General features: G+C 46.7%; 1 protein-coding gene across 1 annotated transcript in view; it reads left to right on the top strand.

The window, feature by feature from the left end:
- LOC115163822 (transcriptional regulator ATRX-like) overlaps nt 1-25,129 on the top strand; it is a 53,156-nt gene that overhangs the window by 12,897 nt on the left and 15,130 nt on the right. The window contains 14 exon segments of the mRNA XM_029716024.1: nt 581-714; nt 962-1,097; nt 4,467-4,562; nt 8,561-8,670; nt 13,391-13,458; nt 18,043-18,555; nt 18,659-19,307; nt 19,845-20,856; nt 22,520-22,583; nt 22,694-22,833; nt 22,949-23,131; nt 23,558-23,802; nt 23,972-24,157; nt 24,548-24,689. Of these exon segments, the coding sequence (XP_029571884.1) occupies nt 581-714; nt 962-1,097; nt 4,467-4,562; nt 8,561-8,670; nt 13,391-13,458; nt 18,043-18,555; nt 18,659-19,307; nt 19,845-20,856; nt 22,520-22,583; nt 22,694-22,833; nt 22,949-23,131; nt 23,558-23,802; nt 23,972-24,157; nt 24,548-24,689 (3,678 nt within the window).

Consider the following 25,129-nt stretch of genomic DNA (forward strand, 5'->3'; position numbering starts at 1 on the left):
GCATACCATGGGATTATCTGAGGACAGCGCCCAGCACACAAAAGCATTACATACATTTTCCAACCAAGTAGACTCAGTAATCCACCGGTTTCCCTCGTTCAAAATGCATACAAATGAATCCCGTACATTACCAATAAACTTCTTCCAAACATATCAAACAACGTTCCTAATCAATCCTCGGGTACCCTAATATGTAAATAAACTATACAATTTTAGACGGGTAATACCGGAGACCATTACCGGAGATGAATAACGAAGTACGCGCACTCACCGGAACGTGCAACAAACACTACATCCAAAATGGGAGACACTTACTAAAACTACAAATTTCAGCTTATTTTTCAAAAAACAAGCCTGAAACTCTTTCTAAAGACTGTTGACATCTAGTGGAAGCCCTAGGAACTGCAATCTGGGAGGTCTTCCTTTTATATTCCCATTGACAGCCATTAGTAATCAAGGGTGAGCTGAAAACAACTATTTCTGGATGGATTGTCCTCCGGTTGGTGATTTACCCAATAAATTACTGGGAGCTAATATGTCTAATTTCAAACCTTATAGTGGGATTTCTTGTTGTTGGCAGGTAAAATGAGTAAGGCCTCAGCTGAATCTACAGACCAGGTGATGGAGGAGGAAGTAGGTCAACTTCCAATTACAGACCAGAAGGAGGAGGAGGAAGTAGATCAACTTCCGATTACAGACCAGATGGAGGAGGATGTAGGTCAACTTCAGATTCTTTCTATGTCCCCTGCTTACTTTTTAAAATGTATCCACTTCGGCACAAACATTGTTTTACCAAAAACAGTAGTGCACTAGATAGGGAATAGGGTGCCATTTGGGATATTACCGGAATGTAGCTTCTGTGGCAGATAACAGGACAATACGATCACTCAGGGGCTATTCTAAGGCTTTTTCCTCTTGGATGTTTTTTAATAGACTCTCATGATAACTGTTTGCTCCTCAGGCTGGGAGCTCAACAGAGACTGAGACACCCTCTTCTTCTCACACCAAGAGGAAGCCTGCTGTCGCAGCCAAGCAAGTTGGAGGTAATGAGTCGGACACCTCGGACGAGAGTGGACAGGAAGATGGCGCCTCAGATGGTAAGGTCTGGGGCCACTAGACCTGGGGCCAGCATGCGTTTTAGTGCTTCTTAATATCATTGTGGAGCCAAAAGGTGCATTTCCACACTTTGTGGATAATGTTTTTGTTGGTCTGTTCTGAGTTGATTTTCAGGGTTTATGTGGTGGTGATGAAGCAGTTGTTGGGGGTTATGGGATCTGGTCTAAAGTAGTGCACTATATAGGGTTCCATAGTGCTCTTGTCTAAAGTAGGGCACTATGTAGGGAATAGGGTTCCATAGGGCTTTGGTCTGAAGTAGTGCACTATATAGGGCTTTGGTCTGAAGTAGTGCACTATACAGGGAATATTGTTCCATAGTGATCTGGTTTAAAGTAGTGCACTATATAGGGAATAGGTTGTCATTTGGGACACTAAAACACATGCTTCCAAGCCGAAACAGTTCGGTAGAGTTGGTGCATAAACAACAATGTCAAATGAAGGTTAAATATTTTAAGTCTACCTGCTCTACTCCTAACCATTTATCTAATCTGATCCTGTCATTACCTACTTTTACCACTAGGGGGTAACCCTGCACTGTACTGTTGCAGTACCTACTTTTACCACTAGGGGGTAACCCTGCACTGTACTGTTGCAGTACCTGCTTTACCACTAGGGGGTAACCCTGCACCGTACTGTTGCAGTACCTACTTTTACCACTAGGGGGTAACCCCGTACTGTTGCAGTACCTGCTTTTACCACTAGGGGGTAACCCTGCACTGTACTGTTGCAGTACCTGCTTTTACCACTAGGGGGTAACCCCGCACCGTACTGTTGCAGTTCCTGCTTTTACCACTAGGGGGTAACCCTGCACCTTACTGTTGCAGTTCCTGCTTTTACCACTAGGGGGTAACCCCACACTGTACTGTTGCAGTTCCTGCTTTTACCACTAGGGGGTAACCCTGCACCGTACTGTTGCAGTACCTACTTTTACCACTAGGGGGTAACCCCGTACTGTTGCAGTACCTACTTTTACCACTAGGGGGTAACCCTGCACCGTACTGTTGCAGTACCTGCTTTTACCACTAGGGGGTAACCCTGCACCGTACTGTTGCAGTACCTGCTTTTACCACTAGGGGGTAACCCTGCACTGTACTGTTGCAGTACCTGCTTTTACCACTAGGGGGTAACCCTGCACCGTACTGTTGCAGTACCTGCTTTCACCACTAGGGGGTAACCCCGCACTTTTGCAGTTCCTGCTTTTACCACTAGGGGGTAACCCTGCACCGTACTGTTGCAGTACCTGCTTTCACCACTAGGGGGTAACCCTGCACCGTACTGTTGCAGTACCTGATTATACCACTAGGGGGTAACCCTGCACCATACTGTTGCAGTACCTGCTTTACCACTAGGGGGTAACCCTGCACCGTACTGTTGCAGTACCTGCTTTCACCACTAGGGGGTAACCCTGCACCATACTGTTGCAGTACCTGCTTTTACCACTAGGGGGTAACCCTGCACCATACTGTTGCAGTACCTGCTTTTACCACTAGGGGGTAACCCTGCACCATACTGTTGCAGTACCTGCTTTTACCACTAGGGGGTAACCCCGTACTGTTGCAGTACCTGCTTTTACCACTAGGGGGTAACCCCGTACTGTTGCAGTACCTGCTTTTACCACTAGGGGGTAACCCTGCACTGTACTGTTGCAGTACCTGCTTTTACCACTAGGGGGTAACCCCGTACTGTTGCAGTACCTGCTTTTACCACTAGGGGGTAACCCCGTACTGTTGCAGTACCTGCTTTTACCACTAGGGGGTAACACCGTACTGTTGCAGTACCTGCTTTTACCACTAGGGGGTAACCCTGCACCGTACTGTTGCAGTACCTGCTTTTACCACTAGGGGGTAACCCTGCACCGTACTGTTGCAGTACCTGCTTTTACCACTAGGGGGTAACCCTGCACCGTACTGTTGCAGTACCTGCTTTTACCACTAGGGGGTAACCCTGCACTGTACTGTTGCAGTACCTGCTTTACCACTAGGGGGTAACCCTGCACCGTACTGTTGCAGTACCTGCTTTTACCACTAGGGGGTAACCCTGCACCGTACTGTTGCAGTACCTGCTTTTACCACTAGGGGGTAACCCCGTACTGTTGCAGTACCTGCTTTTACCACTAGGGGGTAACCCCGTACTGTTGCAGTACCTGCTTTTACCACTAGGGGGTAACCCTGCACCATACTGTTGCAGTACCTGCTTTTACCACTAGGGGGTAACCCTGCACTGTACTGTTGCAGTACCTGCTTTTACCACTAGGGGGTAACCCCGTACTGTTGCAGTACCTGCTTTTACCACTAGGGGGTAACCCCGCACTGTACTGTTGCAGTACCTGCTTTTACCACTAGGGGGTAACCCCGCACCGTACTGTTGCAGTACCTGCTTTTACCACTAGGGGGTAACCCTGCACCGTACTGTTGCAGTACCTGCTTTTACCACTAGGGGGTAACCCTGCACCGTACTGTTGCAGTACCTGCTTTTACCACTAGGGGGTAACCCTGCACCGTACTGTTGCAGTACCTGCTTTTACCACTAGGGGGTAACCCTGCACTGTACTGTTGCAGTACCTGCTTTTACCACTAGGGGGTAACCCTGCACCGTACTGTTGCAGTACCTGCTTTTACCACTAGGGGGTAACCCTGCACCGTACTGTTGCAGTACCTGCTTTTACCACTAGGGGGTAACCCTGCACCGTACTGTTGCAGTACCTGATTATACCACTAGGGGGTAACCCTGCTCCGTACTGTTGCAGTACCTGATTATACCACTAGGGGGTAACCCTGCTCCGTACTCTGGTGATGTAGAAACTGTCTCTGTTCACATTTGGAAAGTATTCAGAGCCCTTTCCACTTTTTTTTTTATTTATTTTTTTACGTTACAGCCTTATGGGTTAAATAATTTTTCCCCTCATGAATCTACACCCAATACCCCATAATGCAAAGCAAAAATAGGTTTAGATCTGTTTCCAAATGTATTAACAATAAAAAGCAGATGCCGTAAGTAAATAAGTATTCAGACCCTTTGCTATGAGACTTGAAATTGAGCTCAGGTGCATCCTGTTTCCATTGATCATCCTTGATATTTCTACAACTTGATTGGAGTCCACCTGTGGTAAATTCAATTGATTGGACATGATTTGGAAAGGCATCTCAAAATGACTATTTTCTGACTATTTTGAGGAAGTGTATACAGGCATCTCAAAACAAACAGTATTTTATTTTTTTTTATTTTTTTTTCAAGCAAAGGTTTTTTCTGGAGAGTATTGAGTTCCTTCGTCAGGTTCCCCTAGACCAGATTACTATGTGCCAGCCGAACTAAAGCATGCTGACACCCTAATTTCCTGTCCTCTCCTTCAGGGATGTTGGTTGTGCGGCCTTCTGCTGGGACTGACAAGGAGGACAAGAGCAGAGGAGCCATGAAGCTCCGAGTGGACCTCTCACGGAGAAAGACAGGTTCGTCTCCTTACTATATACCACACTGCTACCAACCAGGGGATAGTCAGAGAAGCCCCCAAGGTTTTGACCAGATGGGGTGTTCCTACGGCCTAATAATCACAACTGCTGCCAGTTTATTGAAATCAATCCATTTGGGATTGATATTTGTGTTTATTAGGGATCCCCATTTGCTCCTCTTCCTGGGGTCCAAATACATTAAAGCAGTTAAATCACCTAAAACAACAGAAAACGGCAGGTACGTGGCCGAAAACGTACATGATAATTTCACCGCTACATATCTTTTTACATTTTTTTTTATTTAACTAGGCAAGTCAGTTAACTTCTCTGACACTATTCAACAGCCAGTGAAGTAGCATGGCGCGAACTACAAAACAGCAAAAATCTCATAATTTCATTTTCTCAAACAATCAACTATTTTACACCATTTTAAAGACAAGACTCCTTTATCTAACCACACTGTCTTTCAAAAAGGCTTTACAGCTAAAGCAAAACATTAGATTATGTCAGCAGAGTACCCAGCCAGATATTATCAGACACCCATTTTTCAAGCTAGCATATAATGTCACATAAACCCAGAAGACAGCTAAATGCAGCACTAACCTTTGATGATCTTCATCAGATGACACACCTAGGACATTGTTATACAATACATGCATGTTTTGTTCAATCAAGTTCATATTTCTATCAAAAAACAGCTTTTTACATTAGCATGTGACGTTCAGAACTAGCATACCCCCGCAAACTTCCGGTGAATTTACTAAATTACTCACGATAAACGTTCACAAAAAACATAATTATTTTAAGAATTATAGATACAGAACTCCTCTATGCACTCGCTATGTCCGATTTTAAAATAGCTTTTCGGTGAAAGCACATTTTGCAATATTCTCAGTAGATAGCCCAGCCATCATGGCTAGCTATTTAGAAACCCAGCAAGTTTAGCACTCACCAAAGTCAGATTTACTATAAGAAAAATGTTATTACCTTTGCTGTTCTTCGTCAGAATGCACTCCCAGGACTTCTACTTCAATAACAAATGTTGGTTTGGTCCCAAATAATCCATTGTCATATCCAAACAGCGGCGTTTTGTTCGTGCGCTCAAGACACTATCCGAAAGGGTAATTAAGGGTTACGCGCCCGACATGTTTCGTGACAAAACATTTGTAAACATTCCATTACTGTACTTCGAAGCATGTCTACCGCTGTTTAAAATCAATTTTTATGCCATTTTTCGCGTAAAAAAGCGATATACCGACTGGGAAAGCGTGTTTACGTTCAAAGAGAAAGTAAAAGCATGGGATCCCCTCGTGCACAAGCCTCAGTCTGATGGCCCTCTGATAGAGCACCATCCAAACGCGCTAAAGTTTTAAAGCCAGCGGCTGGAATTACATCATTCAGCTTTTTCCCGGGTTCTGAGAGCCTATGGGAGCCGTAGGAAGTGTCATGTTACAGCAAAGATCCAACATTTTCTCTAAACAGAGCCAAGAAGCTCAAGGAATGGTCAGAGGGTACTTCCTGTACAGAATCTTCTCAGGTTTTGGCCTGCCAAATGAGTTCTGTTATACACAGACACCAAACAGTTTTAGAAACTTTAGGGTGTTTTCTATCCAAAACCAATAATTATATGCATATTCTAGTTTCTGGGCAGGAGTAATAATCAGATTAAATCGGGTACGTTTTTTATCCGGCTGTGAAAATACTGCCCCCTAGCCATAACAGGTTAAGAAGGTAGAAACTAGGGCCTGTAGGACCAGCCTTGTTGATGGTGTTGTTAAGAAGGTAGAAACTAGGACCTGTCTTGTTGATAGTGTTGTTAAGGCAGAGCAGCGCTTTATTATGAACAGACTTCTCCCCATCTTAGCTACTGTTGCATCAATACGTTTTGATCATGACAGTTTACAATCCAGGGTTACTCCAAGCAGTTTATCTTCTCAATTTCCAACATTATTTATTACAAGATTGAGTTGAGGTTTAGGGTTTAGTGAATGATTTGTCCCAAATACAATGCTTTTAGTTTTAGAAATATTTAGGGATAACTTATTCTTTACCACCCATTCTGAAACTAACTGCAGCTCTTTGTTAAGTGTTGTAGTCATTTCAGACGCTGTAGTAGCTGACGTGTATAGTGTTGAGTCATCTGCATACATAGACACTCTGGCCTTAGTCAAAGCCAGCGGCATGTCGTTAGTAAAGATTTTGTTTTAAAGTAAGGGGCCTAAACAGCTGCCCTGGGGAATTCCTGATTCTAAATGTTGGAGAGGCTTCCTTTAACCTGTTTGGGATAGGGGGCAGTATTGAGAATTTTGGAAAAAATATGTGCCCATTTTTAACTACCTCCTACACCAACTCAGAAGCTAGAATATGCATATTATTGTTCAGGTTTGGATAGAAAACACTCTGAATTTTCTAAAACTGTTTGAATGGTGTCTGTGAGTATAACAGAACTCCTATGGCAGGCAAAAACCTGACAAGGTTTCAAGCAGGAAGTACCCTGTCTGACAAGGAGTCGTGCGTCTTGCATCTGTTTATTGAAAAGTAAGGATCTTAGCTGTAACGTGACAATTCCCAGGGCTCCGATAGGCTCTCAGAACCCGGGAAATAACTGAAGGTTGACGAGGGAGCCTCAGGCTGAAACACATTATCGGCTTTGGTAAGTGGCGGCTCAGAGGACCTTTGAATGAGGCGCGGCACGACTCGCTCCTGAGGAGAAATTTAATTCGGCTGTTTAGGCTCAATGCATATTCCCGGTCGGAATATTATCACTTATCTACGAGATAAATGGCATAAAAATTGGTTTTAAACAGCGGTTGACATGCTTCGAAGTACGGTAATGGAATATTTAGACATTTTTGTCACGCCAATGCGCCATGCGCGACACCGTGATGAAGCATTCTGATAGTGTCTAGAACTCACGAACAAAACGTCGCTGTTTGGATATAACGATGGATTATTTGGGACCAAACCAACATTTGTTATTGAAGTAGAAGTCCTGGCAGTGTATTCTGACGAAGAACAAGCAAGGTAAGAACATTTTTCTTATAGGAAATGTGATTTTGGTGGAGGCTGACCTGGGTGGGTATCTAAATAGCTAGCCCTGTGATGCCGGGCTATGTACTTAGATTATTGCAAAATGTGCTTCATCCGAAAAGCTATTTTAAAATCGGACATATCGAGTGCATAGAGGAGTAATGTATCTATAATTCTTAAAATAATTGTTATGCTTTTTATGAACGTTTATCGTGAGTAATTTAGCAAACTGTTAGTAAATTCCCCGGAAGTTTGCGGGGGTTATGCTTTTTCTGAACGTCACATGCTAATGTAAAAAGCTGTTTTTTGATATAAATATGAACTTGATTGAACAGACATGCATGTATTGTATAACACAATGTCCTAGGTGTGTCATCTGATGAAGATCATAAAAGGTTAGTGCTGCATTTAGCTGTGGTTTGGGTTTATGTGACATGATATGCTAGCTTGAAAAATGGGTGTCTGATTATTTCTGGCTGGGCACTCTGCTGACATAATCTAATGTTTTGCTTTTGTTGTAAAGCCTTTTTGAAATCGGACAGTGGGGTTAGATTAACGAGATTCTTGTCTTTAAATAGCTGTAAAATAGTCATATGTTTGAGAAATTGAAGTAATAGTATTTCTAACGATTCAAAAATCGCGCCACTGGATTTCAGTGGCTGTTACGTAGGTGGGACGAGTTCGTCCCACATGCGCCAGAGAGGTTAAAGAACACCCTCTGTGTTCTGTTAGACAGGTAACTCTTTATCCACATTATAGCAGGGGGTGTAAAGCCATTATAGCAGGGGGTGTAAAGCCATAACACATACGTTTTTCCAGCAGCAGACTATGATCGATAATGTCAAAAGCGCACTGAAGTCTAACAAAACAGCCCCCACAATCTTTTGATCATACTTTTCTGTCAACCAATCATCGTGGATGTAAACCAAAACATGCTTGTTTCTCGGTCTTCCTCTGTGTTTATCCAGATACCACTTTGCAGGAGAGAATAGACTGCACCGCCTGTGGACAGCAGGTCAACCACTTCCAGCGCCACTCGGTGTTTGAGCACCCCATGCTCCATGTGCTCCTCTGCAAGGTAGATACACCTGCAACACCTTCACCCCTGTATATAGCCTCCACATTGACTCTGTACCGGTACCCCCTGTATATAGCCTCCACATTGACTCTGTACCGGTACCCCCCTGTATATAGCCTCCACATTGACTCTGTACCGGTACCCCCTGTATATAGCCTCCACATTGACTTTGTACCGGTACACTCTGTATATAGCCTCCACATTGACTCTGTACCGGTACCCCCTGTATATAGCCTCCACACTGACTCTGTACCGGTACCCCCTGTATATAGCCTCCACATGACTCTGTACCGGTACCCCCTGTATATAGCCTCCACATTGACTCTGTACCGGTAACCCCTGTATATAGCCTCCACATTGACTCTGTACCGGTACCCCCTGTATATAGCCTCCACATTGACTCTGTACCGGTACCCCCTGTATATAGCCTCCACATTGACTCTGTACCGGTACCCCCTGTATATAGCCTCCACATTGACTCTGTACCGGTACACCCTGTATATAGCCTCCACATTGACTCTGTACCGGTACCCCCTGTATATAGCCTCGTTAAGGTTATTTTATTGTGTTACTTACATTTTTTTTAGCTTTAGTTTATTTTGAAAATATATGAATAACTCTTCTTGAACTGCACTGTTGTAAGTAAGCATTTCACAGTAAGGTCCACACTTGTATTCGGCCAATGTGACAAATAAAATTTGATTTAGGAAAGTATTCAGACCCCTTGACTTTTTCCACATTTTTTTACGTTACAGCCTTATTCTAAAATAGATTTTTTTTTTTTTATCCTTAGCAATCTGCACACAATACCCCATAATGACAAAGCGAAAACAGATTTTCCATTGATCATCCTTGAGATGTTTCTACAACTTGATTGGAGTCCACCTGTGGTAAATTCAATTGATTAGACATGATTTGGAAATGCACACACCTGTCTATTTCAGGTCCTACAGTTGACAGTGCATGTCAGAGTAAAAACCAAGCCGTGAAGTCAAAAGGAATTGTCTGTAGAGCTCCGAGACAGGATTGATGTAGATGTACAGATCTGGGAAAGGGTACCAAAAATCTGGGAGAAGGGCCTTGCTCAGGGAGGTCACCATGACAGAGCTCCTCTGTGGAGATGGTTGTCCTTCTGGAAGGTTCTCCCATCTCTGCAGCACTTCACCAGTCAGGCCTTTATGGTAGAGTGGCCAGACGGACGCCACTCCTCAGTAAAAGGCACATGACAGCCCGCTTGGAGTTTGCCAAAAGGCACCTAAACGAATCTCAGACCATGAGAAACAAGATTCTCTGATCTGATGGTTGTCCTTCTGGAAGGTTCTCCCATCTCCACAGAGGAACTCCGGAGCTCTGTCAGAGTGACCATCAAATTCTTGTTCACTTCCCTGACCAAGGCCCTTCTCCCCTGATTGCTCAGTTTGTCCGGGCAGCCAGCTCTAGGAAGAGTCTTGATGGTCCCAAACTTCTTCCATTTAAGAATGATGGAGGCCACTGTGTTCTTGGTGACCTTCAATGCTGCAGGAATGTTTTGGTACCCTTCCCCAGATCTGGACCTCGACACAATCCTGTCTCTGAGCTCTATGGACAATTCCTTCAACCTCATGGTTTGGATTTTGCTCTAACATGCACAGATTTGAGATATTGGGCCATATTGCCCAACCCTATGCTCCAGGTAGATTCGCCTGCAACACTGCCTTTAGAGGTAGATCGACTTATGATTTTTTCAACGCCGATACAGATACCGATTATTGGAGGACCAAAAAAGCTGATGACGATTTTTATATATATATATATATATATGTGTGTGTGTGTGTGTGTGTGTGTGTGTGTGTGTGTGTGCAATAATGACAATTACAACAATACTGAATGAACACTTATTTTAACTTAATATAATACATCAATAAAATCAATTTAGCCTCAAATAAATAATGAAACATGTTCAATTTGGTTTAAATAATGCAAAAACAAAGTGTTGGAGAAGAAAGTAAAAGTGCAATACGTGCCATGTAAGAAAGCTAACGTTTAAGTTCCTTGCTCAGAACATGAGAACATATGAAAGCTGGTGGTTCCTTTTAACATGAGTCTTCAATATTCCCAGGTAAGAAGTTTTAGGTTGTAGTTATTATAGGAATTATAGGACTATTTCTCTCTCTACCATTTGTATTTCATTTACCTTTGACTATTGGATGTTCTAATAGGTACTTTAGTATTGCCAGCCTAATCTCGGGAGTTGATAGGCTTGAAGTCATAAACAGCTCAATGCTTGAAGCACAGCGAATAGCTGCTGGCAAACGCACGAAAGTGCTCTTTGAATGAATGCTTACGAGCCTGCTGGTGCCTACTACCGCTCAGTCAGACTGCTCTATCAAATCATAGACTTAATTATAACATAACACACATAAATACGAGCCTTAGGTCATTAATATGGTTGAATCCGTAAACTATCATTTTGAAAACAAAAAGTTTATTTCAGTGAAATACGGAACCGTTCCGTATTTTATCTAACGGGTGGCATCCCTAAGTCTAAATATTCCTGTTACATTGTACAACCTTCAATGTTATGTCATCATTATGTACAATTCTGGCAAATTAATTACGGTGTTTGTTAGGAAGAAATGGTTGTCGTGTCTTTGGCTATGCCGGATTAAGTGATATGACATGCTAACTTATAAAATTATTTCTCTGTAATTAATATTACCTGATTAAGCTAATCATGTAAATGTAATTAACTAGAAAGTCGGGGCACCACGGAAGAACGTTTATAGAGCCGTTATCTTCCGAATAAACTCTTAAAATACTTGGTAATATTTTACATCGATAGCAGTCAATCTTATCTTATTTTCAGTCTCATAATGAAAGTTGTACATTCTTGGTTATCTTCACGAACCCTGGCTAACAAGTTGAATCAGCAATACAAAATTGGGTTTAATTATTTATTTACTAAATACCTAAACTAATCACACAGAATTACATATACACAGAATACCAATGATGTCATACAGAAAACGTCCCGGTGGACGGAACCTGGTTACACAAAGGAAAGCGGGTTGGGCTTGAATGAAAGAGCGGGAAGACTTAGCATAGCTGTTGTTAGTGGTTCCTATCGTAAATACATTATCTTATGCATTCTAAATTACCGCCCATTTGGAAAAGGAAAATGCAATAAATATTTACTCTGAGCTGCGCTTCGGTAGATTGGTCGTAGATGCTGGCCGGGTTGGCCAACAGATCTTCCTGTACTCGGAACAATGTCTCTGGTGGTAAATTGGATACGTGGTGGTATCTTCGTCCGTCAGACTGGATCCGTCGTCCGTCCTTTCCTAGCCCACGTCTTCAGCGGCCGCTGCTAACTCAACGGCTAGGAAGTATCACTTCTGTAGTGAATAAGCTCAAAGTTCATACCAGTTCATACCATAGCTCACGCCGAGGTTGGCTTAGTTCTGTACTTGACATGTGTGTCCTAACGTGGAGGCTGCAGACCTCCCGTACTGGAACTCCTGGTTATCTTTTCGTCAAAGGCTTATATAGTGGAGAGGGGGGAAGGATGTCTTTCATCGTTTATAACCCCTCCTCTTCACAGGGGTGGGCCACTGATCGAGCAGGGCACTTTCCTTATGAAAACCCAATTCTCTCATTTGGAAGCTAAAATTACATTTAATCTCCTAACAAACAATTTCAATATCAAACATTTCAATTGCATAACAATTCCATGTGACTCTGATAACTAGAGGGTGGATACTTTCCCAGGTACAGTTTATGTCGTCCTGTCATCAGTCATAATGTCACAGATAACAATGAACTGACATCCATACTCATTACGTTATCAAGCATATTTCCAACTGGTTTTATTACCAAAATATGGTTCCTTTCCCCATTTGTTTGATGTTCCCAGACTCTCTATATTTAACAGGACCGCAGTCCTTCAGTAGGGTCAGTAAGAGAGGGGAAGGGAGAAAGGTATTTATGGGGGGTCATAAACCTTACCCACAGGCAAACGTCATGACATGGTCTTCACACAGTTCACAACGAGCCAGGCGGCCCAAACTGCTGCATATACCCGGACTCTGCTTGCACGGAACGCAAGAGAAGTGACACAATTTCCCTAGTTAAAAGAAATTCATGTTAGCAGGCAATATTAACTAAATATACAGGTTTAAAAATATGTACTTGTGTATTGATTTTTAAGAAAGGCGTTGAAGTTTATGGTTAGGTACACGTTGGTGCAACGACAGTGTTAAATCATCACCCGTTTGGCAAAGTAGGCAGTGATTCGATGATAAATTAACAGGCACCGCATCGATTATATGCAACGCAGGACACGCTAGATAAACTAGTAATATCAGCAACCATGTGTAGTTAACTAGTGATTGTTAACATTTATTGTTTTTTTATAAGATATGTTTAATGCTAGCTAGCAACTTACACGAGTTCAGCAAGAAGCCAAGGTAACAGGTAGTCAGCCTGCCACGCAGTCTCCTTGTGGAGTGCAATGTGGCCATAATCGGTGTCCAAAAATTGCCGATTACCGATTATGAAATCGACCCTAATTAATTGGCCATTCCGATTTAATCGGTCGACCTCTACTGTCCATAGTAGTTGTATGTATGGCAGGTTTTGAGCTGTTTGTCTTTTGAACAGAAATGGGACATATGGAAAGTCAATGCTATCGTTGCTTTGTCTTTTTTTCTAATGTTCCTCCCTTGTTGTTTTCTCTTCCTAGTCGTGCTATAAGTATTACACCAGCGATGACATCAATAAAGACGAGGACGGCATGGACGAACAGTGCAGGTAGGTCCCCTCACAGAACACAGAAACATGGACGAACAGTGCAGGTAGGTCCCCTCACAGAACACAGAAACATGGACGAACAGTGCAGGTAGGTCCCCTCACAGAACACAGAAACATGGACGAACAGTGCAGGTAGGTCCCCTCACAGAACACAGAAACATGGACGAACAGTGCAGGTAGGTCCCCTCACAGAACACAGAAACATGGACGAACAGTGCAGGTAGGTCCCCTCACAGAACACAGAAACATGGACGAACAGTGCAGGTAGGTCCCCTCACAGAACACAGAAACATGGACGAACAGTGCAGGTAGGTCCCCTCACAGAACACAGAAACATGGACGAACAGTGCAGGTAGGTCCCCTCACAGAACACAGAAACATGGACGAACAGTGCAGGTAGGTCCCCTCACAGAACACAGAAACATGGACGAACAGTGCAGGTAGGTCCCCTCACAGAACACAGAAACATGGACGAACAGTGCAGGTAGGTCCCCTCACAGAACACAGAAACATGGACGAACAGTGCAGGTAGGTCCCCTCACAGAACACAGAAACATGGACGAACAGTCTAGGTAGGTCCGCCTCGTTGTTCTGGCTGCCGGTAGGTCTGGCTGCCGGTAGTTCTGGCTGCCGGTAGGTCCGCCTCGTAGTTCTGGCTGCCGGTAGGTCCGCCTCGTAGTTCTGGCTGCCGGTAGGTCCGCCTCGTAGTTCTGGCTGCCGGTAGGTCCGCCTCGTAGTTCTGGCTGCCGGTAGGTCCGCCTCGTAGTTCTGGCTGCCGGTAGGTCCGCCTCGTAGTTCTGGCTGCCGGTAGGTCCGCCTCGTAGTTCTGGCTGCCGGTAGGTCCGCCTCGTTGTTCTGGCTGCCGGTAGGTCCGCCTCGTTGTTCTGGCTGCCGGTAGGTCCGCCTCGTTGTTCTGGCTGCCGGTAGGTCCGCCTCGTAGTTCTGGCTGCCGGTAGGTCCGCCTCGTAGTTCTGGCTGCCGGTAGGTCCGCCTCGTTGTTCTGGCTGCCGGTAGGTCCGCCTCGTTGTTCTGGCAGAGTTGCAAAGACTCCTCTTTCTATTCTGGTTAGCGCCAGGTTGCGCTGTTCTGTGAAGGGAGTAGTACACAGTGTTGTACGAGATCTTCAGTTTCTTGGCAATTTCTCACATGGAATAGCCTTCATTTCTCAGAACAAGTATAGACTGACGAGTTTCAGAAGAAATTTCTTAGTTTCTGGCCATTTTGAGCCTGTAATCAAACCCACAAATGCTGATGCTCCTGATACTCAACTAGTCTAAAGAAGGCCAGTTTTATTGCTTCTTTAATCAGAACAACAGTTTTTAGCTGTGCTAACCTAATTGCGGAAGGGTTTTCTAATGATCAATTAGCCTTTTAAAATGATAAACTTGGATTAGCTAACACAACATGCCATTGGAACACAGGAGTGATGGTTGCTGATAATGGGCCTCTGTACACCTATGTAGATATTCCATTAAAAATCAGCCGTTTCCAGCTACAATAGTCCTTTACAACGTTAACAATGTCTACACTGTATTTCCGATCAATTTTGTGTTATTTTAATGGACACAATGTGCTTTTCTTTCAAAAACAAGGACATTTCTTTTGAATGGTAGTGTACACGCATATATACCAACACAAAAAGGAAGTCACTTGAACCCAGTCTGTCACAAAGAGAAGATTCATATGGGAGACAAGCCTATACACATCTATAAACACACATTCTATTTACCACATAGAAGATAAATATTTTTGCAATTTAATTATAGGTAGCCTTTTTGTTTATTCCAGGCTTTATCTAAATATTTCGCAAAAAGAAAATCCACAATGAACAAAAAACCTTTTCAATTTCTCCTCATCACTCAGCCACATAATGCCAGGGTATATCTGGTGGTCTGTCTCCTCATGGCTCAGCCAGATCTAGGATGTGTTATTTTAGTGTTCCCTTTATTTTTTGGAGCAGTATATATATTTACGCTCAGTATGTCGTCGTGATCTTGGTTGGAGAGTTTCGGCCTCTCTCTCTCTTGGTTAGAATGGATCTTTCAATGCGACATTCATTAATGTCGTTATAGAATGGATGTTTCGTCGGTTTTCGCGTTCAATGACACCGAATCTCTAGCTGCAGACTAGTAATTAATATCAAAGACTTGTTATTATTCCGTCGGTATCGATAGTCTAAAAGTTTAACCACGTGGTATGGTTAAAGTTCAGTAGAGGAATGCATGGTCAAACCTTGGCTCTCTCTCTTCTCGAGGTAAGCTGGTCTGAAGAAAGAAACCCTGGGTGGGCTTATATACTGAACGTAGAAAAGGCTGTCACATGATGCCTTGTCCTGTCTGTGTCCCTGGGGGCGTGCCAATGGCTTAGTTAAGCTTTGAACAGACATACAATTCTCTCACATTAACATAAGTACATAGCATCTCAACATATTCCAAATAGCTTTATCCTTATTCATAAATTTTATACAACCATTAGATGTAAGTCTCATCGCTGAGGCTATTATACACTGCTCAAAAAAATTAAGGGAACACTTAAACAACACAATGTAACTCCAAGTCAATCACACTTCTGTGAAATCAAACTGTCCACTTAGGAAGCAACACTGATTGACAATAAATTTCACATGCTGTTGTGCAAATGGAATAGACAACAGGTGGAAATTATAGGCAATTAGCAAGACACCCCCAATAAAGGAGTGGTTCTGCAGGTGGGGACCACAGACCACTTCTCAGTTCCTATGCTTCCTGGCTGATGTTTTGGTCACTTTGAATGCTGGCGGTGCTTTCACTCTAGTGGTAGCATGAGACGGAGTCTACAACCCACACAAGTGGCTCAGGTAGTGCAGCTCATCCAGGATGGCACATCAATGCGAGCTGTGGCAGGAAGGTTTGCTGTGTCTGTCAGCATAGTGTCCAGAGCATGGAGGCGCTACCAGGAGACAGGCCAGTACATCAGGAGACGTGGAGGAGGCCGTAGGAGGGCAACAACCCAGCAGCAGGACCGCTACCTCCGCCTTTGTGCAAGGAGGAGCAGGAGAAGCACTGCCAGAGCCCTGCAAAATGACCTCCAGCAGGCCACAAATGTGCATGTGTCTGCTCAAACGGTCAGAAACAGACTCCATGAGGGTGGTATGAGGGCCCGACATCCACAGGTGGGGGTTGTGCTTACAGCCCAACACCGTGCAGGACGTTTGGCATTTGTCAGAGAACACCAAGATTGGCAAATTCGCCACTGGCGCCCTGTGCTCTTCACAGACGAAAGCAGGTTCACACTGAGCACATGTGACAGACGTGACAGAGTCTGGAGACGCCGTGGAGAACGTTCTGCTGCCTGCAACATCCTCCAGCATGACCGGTTTGGCGGTGGGTCAGTCATGGTGTGGGGTGGCATTTCTTTGGGGGGCCGCACAGCCCTCCATGTGCTCGCCAGAGGTAGCCTGACTGCCATTAGGTAACGAAATGAGATCCTTAGACCCCTTGTGAGACCATATGCTGGTGCGGTTGGCCCTGGGTTCCTCCTAATGCAAGACAATGCTAGACCTCATGTGGCTGGAGTGTGTCAGCAGTTCCTGCAAAAGGAAGGCATTGATGCTATGGACTGGCCCGCCCGTTCCCCAGACCTGAATCCAATTGAGCACATCTGGGACATCATGTCTCGCTCCATCCACCAACGCCACGTTGCACCACAGACTGTCCAGGAGTTGGCGGATGCTTTAGTCCAGGTCTGGGAGGAGATCCCTCAGGAGACCATCCGCCACCTCATCAGGCGTTGTAGGGAGGTCATACAGGCACGTGGAGGCCACACACACTACTGAGCCTAATTTTGACTTGTTTTAAGGACATTACATCAAAGTTGGATCAGCCTGTAGTTTGGTTTTCCACTTTAGTTTTGAGTGACTCCAAATCCAGACCTCCATGGGTTGATAAATTGGATTTCCATTCATTATTTTTGTGTGATTTTGTTGTCAGCCCATTCAACTATGTAAAGAAAAAAGTATTTAATAAGATTATTTTTTTCATTCAGATCTAGTATGTGTTCCCTTTATTTTTTTGAGCAGTATATAAACCTTAGTGTGGTAATATGGCCATATTGTCTCTAATGAGTTTCACAAAATTGTAACAAGCGGACCAGTTCTTAGCTGGATTCTTCACCGATCTTTTATACCTTCTCCAGAACATAAATGTCGTTTGGTTCCCCCCGTCCTGTGAGGTGGAAGAATTCCTTTGTCTCTCTATGAAACCCCTCTCTCCATACTGTGGCCATGAGGCAGGACATTCTCCTTTGGAATTTACGACCGCCTTCTGACCACAGCAGCCTGGGGAGGTAGGTAGGGGGATGGTGCATAGAAAAGGCCTGGTGCAGAGGGAGGGGGTTTAACTGTGCTCGCTGTACCCAAAGAGCAAGGTCATGACACCAGGGTATATCTGGTGGTCTGTCATCACTCAGCCACATAATACCAGGGTATATCTGGTGGGCTTTGTGGAATAAGAACAAGCGTATATTGTGGTAGAAAGGGAAATGGAGGATAATCCTAATTAAGCTACATGAGGTTTTGAAGTTGATCTATCTTACCTACGCCCCAAGGTGGTGTGCTGAAGGCGGCAACCTGATCTGCTGTGACTACTGCCACAACGCCTTCTGTAAGAAGTGCATCCTGCGTAACCTGGGGCGCAAGGAGCTGTCCATGATCACCGACGAGGACAGTAAATGGTCCTGCTATATCTGCAGCCCTCAGCCCCTCTCAGACATCGCCTCCAACTGCTCCAACATCATGACCAAACTGGAGAGCTTCTGGCGCACGGGACGCAAGAAAGAGAGGGAGGAGGTGAAAAGGCACAGTAAGGGTAAAGGTCACCACCACCATGGTAAAGCTGTGGTGAACGGTAAGGAGCATTCAGACGGGTCAGGGACCCTCACCTTCTCCTATAAGACCCTGAAGGTCCCCAAGGAGCTGGTGAAGAGGACCAAGAAGCTGATTGAGACGACTACAGGGCTCAACAACACCTTCATCCATTTCATCCAGCAGGCTGAGGTGGAACAGGGAGCAGCAGGAGGAGGTGGAAGCGGGACCAGACACAGACACCTTAAGGCCTTCAGGTATAACACATGTTGGTATTATGACTGCTACAAAGGATATGAGGCAATTTCTGATCTTTTGCTTAACTATTATCTATCAATCTCTCTCTCTCTCTCTCTCTAGGTCTGTTCTGGTTGACCTGAAGAAGGCCCACGCTGCCCTAGAGAAAGACTTGGAGTCACAGTTCACTTCCCAGGACCAGGGGATGCAGAACGGGGATGCTGTTTCCAACACCGATGGCCATGACTGCCACGATCAGATAGACAATGGGCGAGAGGCAGAAGAGGACAAAATGGCCGACACTGAGGATGGGGAGGAGGATGGGGGTGTGTCAGAGGACACGGCGATGGAGGGAAGCCCCACCCCCACGCTTCAGGACCACTCAGAGACAGACATTCAGGCCAAAGACCAGACAGCGGTGAAAATGGAGGAGGAGGAGGATGGAACGGAGGAAGAGGGTGACCGGGATAAAGACATTTTGTCCGTCGGGCCATTTGTCCCTGACGAGCTCTTCCAGATGGTCGAGAGTCTAGCGGACTCCACGGGGTTAACGCCAGGTAACGACGCCACGGAACTCACAGCGGCTAGCCAATCAGAGAACCCCGTCGCTAGCTCAACCAGGAAGTCACGTGACACCCAGAAGGAGAAGGCCATGCCCAAGGTTAAGAACCTCATCTTGAAGCTGACGCCTGTTCCCGTGGTTACCACACGCACCTCTAGGTCTAAGAGCAAGGTTAAAGATGGAGGGAAGGAGAAGGAGAGTGAGAATGGAGGGAAGGGGAAAGGGAGTGAGGGTGGAGGGAAGGAGAGGAGTGAGGATGGAGGGAAGGAGAGGAGTGAGGATGGAGGGAAGGAGAGGAGTGAGGGTGGAGGGAAGGAGAGGAGTGAGGGTGGAGGGAAGGAGAGGAGTGAGGGTGGAGGGAAGGAGAGGAGTAAGGGTGGAGGGAAGGAGAGGAGTGAGGGTGGAGGGAAGGAGAGGAGTGAGGGTGGAGGGAAGGAGAGGAGTGAGGGTGGAGGGAAGGAGAGGAGTGAGGGTGGAGGGAAGGAGAGGAGTGAGGGTGGAGGGAAGGAGAGGAGTAAGGGTGGAGGGAAGGAGAGGAGTGAGGGTGGAGGGAAGGAGAGGAGTGAGGGTGGAGGGAAGGAGAGGAGTGAGGGTGGAGGGAAGGAGAGGAGTGAGGGTGGAGGGAAGGAGAGGAGTAAGGGTGGAGGGAAGGAGAGGAGTAAGGGTGGAGGGAAGGAGAGGAGTGAGGGTGGAGGGAAGGAGAGGAGTGAGGGTGGAGGGAAGGAGAGGAGTGAGGGTGGAGGGAAGGAGAGGAGTGAGGGTGGAGGGAAGGCGAAAGAAAGAAGTAAGGATGAGGGTAAGGAGGTGGAGGGAGGTGGGGCCTCCGAGGAGGACAGCCGATGCTCCAGCCGCACAAAGACCACACCCCTCAGGAAGTCACCGGAGGGGAAAAACAAGATGTCTTCCTTCTCTCAGGAGAACAGCGACTCAGAAGGCGAGGAGAAGAGCCCCAGCAAACTGAAGAGGAGAACCAAGGGCAGCTCCGAGAAGGAACGGGTGAACGAGGAGGAGAAGGAGCGGAAAGAGAGCAAGGCCTCCTCCACGGTGACCTCTGACCTTTCTAAACAGAACGTGGACTCAGATTCTGACGAGGTTCCAGACATCCTGGTCCAGACTGCAGCGGCAGAACGCAGCTCGGACGAGGATGTGCAGCAGGACGCCGACAGTAACCAGGGCAACAAGCGAGTCAAGAAGTGCCTGTTCAAACTCAGCAAGAAAGAGGAGGAGGTGGGAGAGGAGGAGGAGGAGGTGGGAGAGGAGGAGGAGGAGGTGGGAGAGGAGGAGGTGGGAGAGGAGGACAAGGAGAAGGCAGACAAGAAGCCGGCGGCCAAACGCAAACTGAAAGCCGACAACTCAGAGCCTGACTCCGATGAAGACGCAAAGAAGAAAAATAAGTCCTCCATGGCTTCTGACAAAAAGACATCCAAGAAGAAGCAGAAGGTCTCGGGCGGCTCCTCTAACTCCGACTCTGACCTGGAGAAGGAGATGAAGGGACTCAGCAAACTAGGCACGGGGAAACGGAGGAGCAGCCGCGTAAAGAAAGAAAAAGAGAAGGAGAACAAGGGCGGGGATCGGAAGCGGTCCTATGAGCTGAAACGCAAAGCCAGAGGTAAAGGAGCCAAGCAGCAAGATTCATCGTCTGATGACGAGGAGGAGGAGGGAGGAGGGTCTGGAGAGGAGAGTGGAGACCAGCAGAAGATTAAACCCATCGTGGAGGAGACGGTGGTAGCAGGGAGGGGAACCTTCCACCAGTCCTCAGGTGAGTTGAGCTGTATTTGGGGCTAGGATTATTCAAGTCAGTAGAGCTGTTTCTGAAAGCTGTATTTTGGGTTGTTTGTTTCTACAAGGCAGACGGTTCACTCTATTATAAACACAACTTCACATAAACGCCACTGACTTAACCCCGGACATCTACACTGTTTTCCTCAAGTACATAGAGTAGTCAGCCGAATGGCAAAAGTAGCCAGCCAGGCTATTGTTTAGCAGAAGGATCTCTGTTGGTGTCCTCTGGTACATTCTAATGTCTCGATTCCATCTGAATACACAGCGAAATTATGGAATAACCCTGGAGAGCTACCCTCCTGGTGGTTTATACTCCGACCCTGGAGAGCTACCCTCCTGGTGGTTTATACTCCGACCCTGGAGAGCTACCCTCCTGGTGGTTTATACTCCGACCCTGGAGAGCTACCCTCCTGGTGGTCAATACTCCGACCCTGGAGAGCTACCCTCCTGGTGGTCAATACTCCAACCCTGGAGAGCTACCCTCCTGGTGGTCAATACTCCAACCCTGGAGAGCTACCCTCCTGGTGGTCAATACTCCAACCCTGGAGAGCTACCCTCCTGGTGGTCAATACTCCAACCCTGGAGAGCTACCCTCCTGGAGTATAGGTCTATACTCCGACCCTGGAGAGCTACCCTCCTGGAGTATAGGTCTATACTCCGACCCTGGAGAGCTACCCTCCTGGAGTATAGGTCTATACTCCGACCCTGGAGAGCTACCCTCCTGGAGTATAGGTCTATACTCCGACCCTGGAGAGCTACCCTCCTGGAGTATAGGTCTATACTCTGACCCTGGAGAGCTACCCTCCTGGAGTATAGGTCTATACTCCGACCCTGGAGAGCTACCCTCCTGGAGTATAGGTCTATACTCCGACCCTGGAGAGCTACCCTCCTGGAGTATAGGTCTATACTCCGACCCTGGAGAGCTACCCTCCTGGAGTATAGGTCTATACTCCGACCCTGGAGAGCTACCCTCCTGGAGTATAGGTCTATACTCCGACCCTGGAGAGCTACCCTCCTGGAGTATAGGTCTATACTCCGACCCTGGAGAGATACCCTCCTGGAGTATAGGTCTATACTCCGACCCCGGTTGTAACTAACCTGTTTCAGTTTATCAACCAGCTACTTATTAGAATCAGGTGAGCTAGATTAGGGTTGGAGGGTTTAATTATCATTAGGTAGGACCCTAGGCTGCTGTTTAGCGGCTAGCCGGAGGCTGCTGTTTAATTGAGGTTTTTGGGAAAGCCTTTCCGTCTACCAAAAGATTGTTTTTCATTAGCATCATCGCTAACGGCTACACAGTGGCAGACGCCCACACCCCAGTCATACACAGGTGCCTTCCTGCAACCTCCTGAAGAGGCAAGGAGAAGTACAAATCACTAGTGCATTCTGTGTTATGATAAACTTAGGCAAATGAATAAATGTTCAATTCGTTTTAGTTGATTTCCTACTAATGTCAGTAATTGTTTAATATTGCTGAAATTGAATTCGGGGGTAAGTTTACTCGACACCCAGCGTCATAACCATGTCATAACCATGTCATAACCATGTCATAACCATGTCATAACCATGTCATAACCATGTCATAACCATGTCATAACCATGTCATAACCATGTCATAACGGTCTTCTCCGTGTCTGTAGGAGAAGAAGGTAACCAGGATGCTTCTCAGATGGCTGATGATGATGATGATGATCCAGAGAACAGGTATAAATATATATATATGTCCTCAAACTGCATGCTTTTCAACCAGCTCACTGTCAAACATTCCTTTTCTTATTTCCTTTCCTTTGTGCCCTTTCTTTCCTCCTTAATAGAATTGCCAAGAAGATGCTGCTGGCCCAGATCAAGGCCAACTACTCTTCAGGAGCGGAGGAGAGCTCTGACGAGGACGGAGAAGAGAAGGAACAGAGCAAGGGAGGAGAGGAGGAGGAAGAGGAGGAGGAGGAAGAGGGGGGTGGGTTACGTTCAGGTTGTTGATGTGTTGGAGTGATTCTGCAGCGCTTCATTCCACCACTAGTGGTTTATGTCAGATGTAGAAACCATAAATAACTCCTTGTGTTCCCCCTAAGCTGATGATGATGATGATGATGAGGAGGAAGGGGACTCTGGCTCTGACGTGGATGTGAAGAAGAGTGGGGGGCGTCGCCACCGGCTGCTCCGCCACAAACTGACGCTGAGCGAGGGAGAGTCAGGAGAGGAGAAACCAGCCAGCAAAGGGAAGAAGAAGGAGACCAAGAGGACCAGACGGAAAGGTAGGAGGGTTGTCAGTGTGGCTGGCCGACTGGCCGGCCGACTGGCAACACCTATGGAACAGAATGAATGTCCTACTCTGCAAACTGCTATGACTGTTTTCACTCAGCTCTCTCTCCCTCGCCCCCTCTCTCTCCCTCGCCCCCTCTCTCTCCCTCGCCCCCTCTCTCTCCCTCGCCCCCTCTCTCTCCCTCGCCCCCTCTCTCTCCCTCGCCCCCTCTCTCTCCCTCGCCCCCTCTCTCTCCCTCGCCCCCTCTCTCTCCCTCGCCCCCTCTCTCTCCCTCGCCCCCCTCTCTCCCTCGCCCCCCCTCTCTACCTCGCCCCCCTCTCTCCCTCGCCCCCCCTCTCTACCTCGCCCCCCCCTCTACCTCGCCCCCCCCCTCTACCTCGCCCCCCCCCTCTACCTCGCCCCCCCCCTCTCTACCCAGTGGGTAGTGATGACTCAGCAGACTTGGACTCTGAGGAGTCAGCTAGCAGCAGTGAGTCAGGCGTTAGTGAAGAGATCAGTGAGGAGGAGGAGTCGGAGTCAGAGGAAGAGTCGGAGGAGGGCAGCAGTCGCAGGAGGACCACGCGCTCCTCCAAAAAAAAGAAGAAGAAGAAGGAGGAGAGGAGCTACGCCCAGAAGAAGAAACGGCGCCGCATCAAGGTCCAGGACTCTTCATCCGACGAGAAGGTATGGGGGAAGGAGGGGAAGGGAGAGAGGATATTATCCACACAAATTTAGAATTTGTTCTGGAATTCAAATCGATTGGTTACCACGTCATAGGTCACAATGTGTGATTGGTTAGTTGACCCCTGGGGGTTGAAAGGTCATAGGTTAACCCTCATTCCCTCTCCTCCAGAGCGGTTCAGGAGAGGACGGCTCGGGGAAGGAGGATGGAGACACTCCTAAAGGACAGAGGAAGAAGATCAGAAAAATCCTGAAGGACGACAAGCTGAGGACGGAAACGAGGGATGCCCTAAAGGAGGAAGAGGAGAGGAGGAGACGTATCGCTGAGAGGGAGCAGCTCAGGGAGAAACTCAGAGAGGTAAACTGGTTGTATGGACCCCAGGAAGACTGGCTGTTGTCATGGCATCTGCTAATGGGATGGAAATGAAGTTAATGATTTGACTGAGTCAATCCAGATGGATGTTTGGTCCTTTGTGGCTCAGATAAGCGCATGACGCCAGCTATGCTAAGTTCCCACAGGGATCACATATTGTATAAATGTACTTTAAACACTTTTTGAATCGAGTGGGAGTCGCTTCGCGTGTATTTGTCTATCTGTAAAAGGTATAAATGCTTGTAGACTAGAAGATCAGCTGCCCTACACTCTGAGGAACTTAAAACCTGTCCCAACCAGCAGAATAAATGTATGTATTTGTATGTACAGACTGTAATGCTTTTAGACTAGACTCTATATGTCCCTCCCGAGCAGGTACTCGTGGTGGAGGAGGCGTCCGCCGTGGCTTGTCCAATCACAACCAAGCTGGTGTTGGATGAAGATGAGGAGACCAAGGAGCCCATGGTGCAGGTCCACCGCAATCTGGTCACCAAGCTCAAACCACACCAGGTCGACGGTGAGAGACACATGTTGGTGTAGTGGTGGTAGAACCAGTGGGTGTAGTAGAACCAGTGGGGGTAGTAGAACCAGTGGGGGTAGTAGAACCAGTGGGGGTAGTGGTAGAACCAGTGGGGGTAGTGGTAGAACCAGTGGGGGTAGTGGTAGAACCAGTGGGGGTAGTGGTAGAACCAGTGGGGGTAGTGGTAGAACCAGTGGGGGTAGTGGTAGAACCAGTGGGGGTAGTGGTAGAACCAGTGGGGGTAGAACCAGTGGGGGTAGTGGTAGAACCAGTGGGGGTAGAACCAGTGGGGGTAGAACCAGTAGGGGTAGAACCAGTAGGGGTAGGGGTAGAACCAGTAGGGGTAGAACCAGTAGGGGTAGAACCAGTAGGGGTAGAACCAGTAGGGGTAGAACCAGTAGGGGTAGTGGTAGAACCAGTAGTGGTAGAACAGGTAG

The sequence above is a fragment of the Salmo trutta genome, chromosome 3 (assembly GCF_901001165.1).
Source record: "Salmo trutta chromosome 3, fSalTru1.1, whole genome shotgun sequence".
Classification (NCBI taxonomy): domain Eukaryota; kingdom Metazoa; phylum Chordata; class Actinopteri; order Salmoniformes; family Salmonidae; genus Salmo; species Salmo trutta.